Source organism: Sipha flava, unplaced genomic scaffold, assembly GCF_003268045.1.
Source record: "Sipha flava isolate LNK unplaced genomic scaffold, YSA_version1 116_pilon_pilon, whole genome shotgun sequence".
NCBI classification, from domain to species: domain Eukaryota; kingdom Metazoa; phylum Arthropoda; class Insecta; order Hemiptera; family Aphididae; genus Sipha; species Sipha flava.
The window spans coordinates 239,498-244,666 of NW_020271740.1; the positions used below are offsets into that span (position 1 = coordinate 239,498).

The 5,169-nt window shown below is 23.7% G+C and overlaps 1 protein-coding gene across 2 annotated transcripts; it reads left to right on the forward strand.

Annotated features, from left to right (window-relative positions):
* The first annotated feature begins 515 nt into the window (after window positions 1-515).
* On the forward strand, window positions 516-4,570 carry LOC112692413 (RNA-binding protein squid-like). 2 transcript variants are annotated; one of them, XM_025567090.1, is made up of 11 exons: window positions 516-722; window positions 806-956; window positions 1,477-1,517; window positions 1,589-1,713; window positions 2,352-2,630; window positions 2,712-2,805; window positions 2,870-2,923; window positions 3,020-3,127; window positions 3,192-3,260; window positions 3,428-3,496; window positions 4,277-4,570. In XM_025567090.1, exons 2-11 carry the CDS (start codon window positions 832-834, stop codon window positions 4,315-4,317), a joined length of 1,005 nt encoding a protein of 334 aa, XP_025422875.1. In that variant the 5' UTR covers window positions 516-722; window positions 806-831; the 3' UTR covers window positions 4,318-4,570. The 2 variants fall into 2 exon arrangements, with proteins under 2 accessions (XP_025422875.1, XP_025422884.1); XM_025567099.1 differs by lacking the exon at window positions 2,352-2,630 and having other exon boundaries at window positions 516-956; window positions 4,277-4,569.
* Window positions 4,571-5,169: the final 599 nt, after the last annotated feature.

The window sequence follows — 5,169 nt, forward strand, 5'->3', positions numbered from 1 at the left end:
TTTTTGTCGCCCAGAAAAATTCTCACTTCTTAGAACTGAGGGTTAGGATGGAAAATATTCGTTCTTGTCTTATTTGACAGTTGTGAGTATAGGAAATAAGAAGTCATATAAATATCTTCATAAATATTTCCCCTCAGGCCGCCGTGAATACCAATTAAGCTCATTTAGTTTTGCAGAGTACAATAAGCATTGTACTATCAACCGTTGTTCCGTTGCCGACGCGGCGCGCTCTTTTTTATTATAAAACTTGGCTTGCAGGTCGATCGCCGAACGGCTTGATAAAATAGAAAACGTAATGTATTTGAACGTGAATTTAAACGATACTCTTTGACGTCGAAGGTGCAAAGAGGATGTGAATACAATTTAAACCACGCGGTAACGGTGGGTAGAAACCATTAGTGCTTGACTTGGTAAAATTAAAGAAGACGACTTTGTTCGCTTTAAAAAAAAAAGCGTTCCAATAACTTGATAAACGTTATAATTATTACATAATAATAGTAGGGGGAAACTAAAACTTCTGAAAATTAGTTGGGGTACTCCGTACCCCTGTGTCCCCCCACAAGTCGAGCACTGGAAATCATCGAGTAATGCATACTCTATGGAAGAAACTCTTGTCTATCCGCTGCAGCATTGCAATGGTCGTTTATTTTTTATTGCGCGAAATGTTATCACATTAGTCCGTTAATCGTTACCGTCGTTCCTCGTTTCCGATCTTTTCATTTGTACATTTTCAATGTTTAAATACTTAAATTATCTGCGATTATTATTCTATATTAATGCATACTATATTTTTATCGTTTGGCAGTAGGTATTTATAAATTTATAATAAAGATGGCCGAATATCAGCAACACAACGACCCACTGCAACAAAATGGCTGGGAACAACACTTATATGATACCGCCGATAATTGTGACTACAACACAAATTTCGAAAATCCGAGAACTATGAAAGAAAGGTAAAACAAAAGCATTATTTTACTAGCATATTGTTTGCATGAAGACGTATTACATAAACATTCGACACTAAAAGATTAGGCTGCCGCCATCGACTTGCATGATTTTCGATTTATTGATAAAAATTTTTATTGTTTTATTTGTGAAACATAAAATAGGAAATCGTTTTTTTTTTTTTTTTTTTAATGTATTTTTTGCATCTCATAGGAATTCAGTATTTCAGTGCCTATCAACTAATATTATTAAAGTACTAATGAAGAAAAAAACACAATAACTCAATACGTCAATTATGTTGCAAATAACTGACATTTATTTTTTCTTAAGATAGATTGTAGTGTTATAATTTAAATTATTTTTTCATGTTTTTAGCTTATTTATTTATATTTAACTATGAATTAAAATAATAATAAAATATAATAGTTAACAGTTTCTATAGAATCCTAGCCCTGACTAAAATTATATTAGAAATATGAATGGATAATTTCATTCTTATTCATTTATAAAATTGCTTTTATTTTGCAGAAAGATATATGTTGGATATATTGACAAAAATACAACTGAAAGTAAGTGTTTATATGTTTAGAATACCAGAAGTAAATTGGTTATTTGATTAAATTGTGTTTTTCTGTTTTAGAAGATTTAGTTGAACATTTTAAGCAATTTGGGGAAATTAGTAAAATTACATTAAAAATCCCTATTGCCTTCAATCGTCAAGCATTTGCTTTCATTTTGTTCAAAGATTCGAAAGCTGTATCTAAGGTTTGTATTTGATATGAATACCTTATAAAAATACTTTTTAATTTAATTAATAAATCATTTATTTTTCATTCTTTTATAGCTTAATTATTATAATTTAATCATAAGCAGTTTGAAATCTTCTATTAGGTCCATAAAGTCATATAACAAATAGTAATTAGACATTTTAGCTTAACTTTGACTAGTAATTAATCTATTATTTTGTATATATTAAGTTTTTTTGATGCATAATTATTTTCTTTTTTTACTAATTATATCTATTGACAAATGATATGTAGACCTTTATATTTTTAAAAAAATTGAATGGACCAATCCATGTATATAGAAATTATAAACATTACTAATATATTAAGGACCACAAAGTTTCACTGTTATGAATATATTAACATATTTATTGAAATATTTTGAGCAGGATAAGTAAAATTATTAATAATATTTATTTTTAAATTTTTTTTAAAATTATATCATCAAGTACCTACATATTTGTGTTATATAATATTTCTATATATATATTTTTCATGAAAAATGGATTATAAAATATCTTATAATATAGTTTTTGTTACTTTAATAGGTATGTATTTTGTATAGTATATAAAGCTTAGTTCTTATTCAAGTTTAAATAATTTTTAAATTTTAAATAGGTATTGGCATGCAAAAATCATGTGATTAATAATAAGACAGTTACTTCTAGAAGAGCTTTATCAAGACATTATAAATTATATATTCGTGGATTATCTCCTAATTTATATTTTTCGGACATTAAGAATTATTTCAAACGTTTTACTACTAATTTATATGTTAAGATACCATATGATTATGCAAAAAGAGTACGAAAAGATTTTGGTTTTATTTCATTTGATAACCCGCAGATAATTGATGATATTTTAAGTGCATCACCTCATGTGATTAATGGAACAAAAGTACTTAATTAATATAATGTTATTTTTATAAATAAATATAATTTATTTTTATATTATTTTAAAAATTTAATTTACTATTAGGTTGAAGTAGAAAAAATTCAAAAAAGAAATAGATATGATACAAAAACTTATGAAAATTTGAGAAAAACACCATCCAATATGTATGATGATGAAGGTACAATGTATACAAAATTTTATAAAATTATTATAATTCTACTAAATTTATTACTTTTTAATAGATTTTCTACCACAAAATAGTTATGTCGTTCAAGCTCCTTATTATGTTAATATTGGTAAATATATATACTTATTAATATGTGTAGATCCAGTCTAAAAATATGTTATAAATATAATAGGTTTTTTTTTTTTTTTTTTAATTGTTTTTCAAGGATATAATCCTTACAATCAGTTTAGTCCATATGGTTATCAATGCCCCTATTATGGTTACCCGTACCTTTATTATGATTATCCAAGTTATGATACTTATACTGCTGCTGGTAAGTATTAATATTCTTGGTGTTTTATAAAGGAATGGTAACTAATATTTTTTAAACATTTTAGATTACCAGAATGAGTATTATGAACCATTTATGACAGATGATACCTTGTCTGAAATTACTGAAGATCGAGGTAAACTATAACCTTTGAATAATTTCCACTTTGATGGAAGAAAAAATAAAATAAATTTAATTAATTGGAATTAATAATTTAATTTTCATATTATTTTTGTCATTTATATTATTTATTAAATTATTAATATTTTTTAAAGAAAAAATTAATGTTTTTAAACATCTTAGATTACAATTATGAATACTATGAACCCATTGAAATTGTTGAAGAAGTTTCTGAAAATATTATAGAAAAAGGTAAACTACTCATTCTTAAACATTGATATAATATATATTATATATACACACACATGGTCTCATACATAATTATATTACATACACTGTGATTTTTCATTTATCTTGTAAATTCAAATCAAATTGCTCTTTATTTTCATAGAATATAGATGCAAATTATTCATTAACAAACTATATATAAATAAATGAATCATTATTTGAAAAAAGTTTTACCAATTTGTTACTATCAACATTTTTTAGTATTTAAATAAATTTGTATTTTATGTACATACCTATATAGCTAATTAACTAGATTGCATTTCCTTGATAAATATTACAAATTTTTATATGTATTAAATAAAACTTATTTATATACCTGAAATTGTTTTAATTTAACTTTTATTTTATCAGATTATTTTAATTGAATTATTACATGGGTATGAACTAAAACTAACTTAAGTATTTAGATATTTTAATTTAATACTTTGGTACTTGGATATTTAGGTACAGATTTTTAGCTCTTGTAATAATTTCAAATTAATCAAGTTTTAAATTATGACTGTTTTTTAATATCAAAACTAAATACTTACTAATTAAAAGTAGTCATTCGTACTAATTTATAATCTATAAACATTTTTAGAAGGATACTTCAATGTTAACTCAGTTACAATGTTATTGTAAATACTTGATACTAATTGATTTACTAAAATGTTTAAATAGTTATTACTTAACTTTGTAAATAAACTGTTATAAATGTAAAGTGTACAATTATATTATTAAGAATATTGTTTTTGAATTCTACAGATATCCCTGAAATGGAGCCAGTCAAGGATGAAGTAGAATGAAATACGTATTGCTAAGCCAACTACCTATACAATTATAATACGAGAATTTGCAGTTTTGTTATACTTTTAATTATTTTATACAATTTTGTACCTTTTTTGAGCCCATTTAATTTAATTTTTGAGAAGGGTATTCTCACAAATTATTTGCCCTATAACTATGTATTGAATAAAGATTAAATTATTATACTTTAATAATAATTTGTTTTAATTTATATCATAAAAACTTATGTATATTATAGCTGACTCATCAAACGTTGTTTTGCTAATAGAGACATTTGAAAATTCTTATAAGCTGCATTACTTATTATATTATTTAATGAAAAAAATGTGTAAATGTATGTCAATAGAAAACTGATGCTATTTATGTTAATTTTTATATTTTATTTTCTAATATTTTACAGTGGAAGACAGTGGTATATTTTTATTTACAACTATTATATTTGTCATTTGTCTTTCAAAATACATCATTCTTGCTATTGTTAACAATATTTATTATCATTAGATTATTATTGTATTATTATTATATTTTTATTATTATTATTATAATTATTATTTTATTATTATTATAATTTTTATTATTATTATTATAATATTTACATACATCAGTATCGAATATTATCTACAAATTACTATGCTCATCATAATATTCTTATAAAAAAAAAAGGTTTGGTAAATTGAGTCCCTTGCTTAAAATTAAAGCGGTAATTTGAAATATAGTGAAATGCTGTTTTATTTTATTTAACACACTTTTAATTATATTAACACAATTGTATATTATGTAAATTAAACTTACATTTATCAATGATCATATCACATCCAGCGTTGTTGTAGATAGTTAGGTATTTATATAAA

What these genes read in the sequence shown, in the direction of transcription:
- LOC112692413 (XM_025567090.1), top strand. Translation starts at nt 832, where the DNA reads ATGGCCGAATATCAGCAACACAACGACCCACTGCAACAAAATGGCTGG. An exon ending in ATTCGAAAGCTGTATCTAAG is followed by an intron (nt 1,714 to 2,351) that starts GTTTGTATTTGA and finishes AATTTTAAATAG; the next exon opens with GTATTGGCATGCAAAAATCA. An exon ending in TCCTTATTATGTTAATATTG is followed by an intron (nt 2,924 to 3,019) that starts GTAAATATATAT and finishes TTGTTTTTCAAG; the next exon opens with GATATAATCCTTACAATCAG.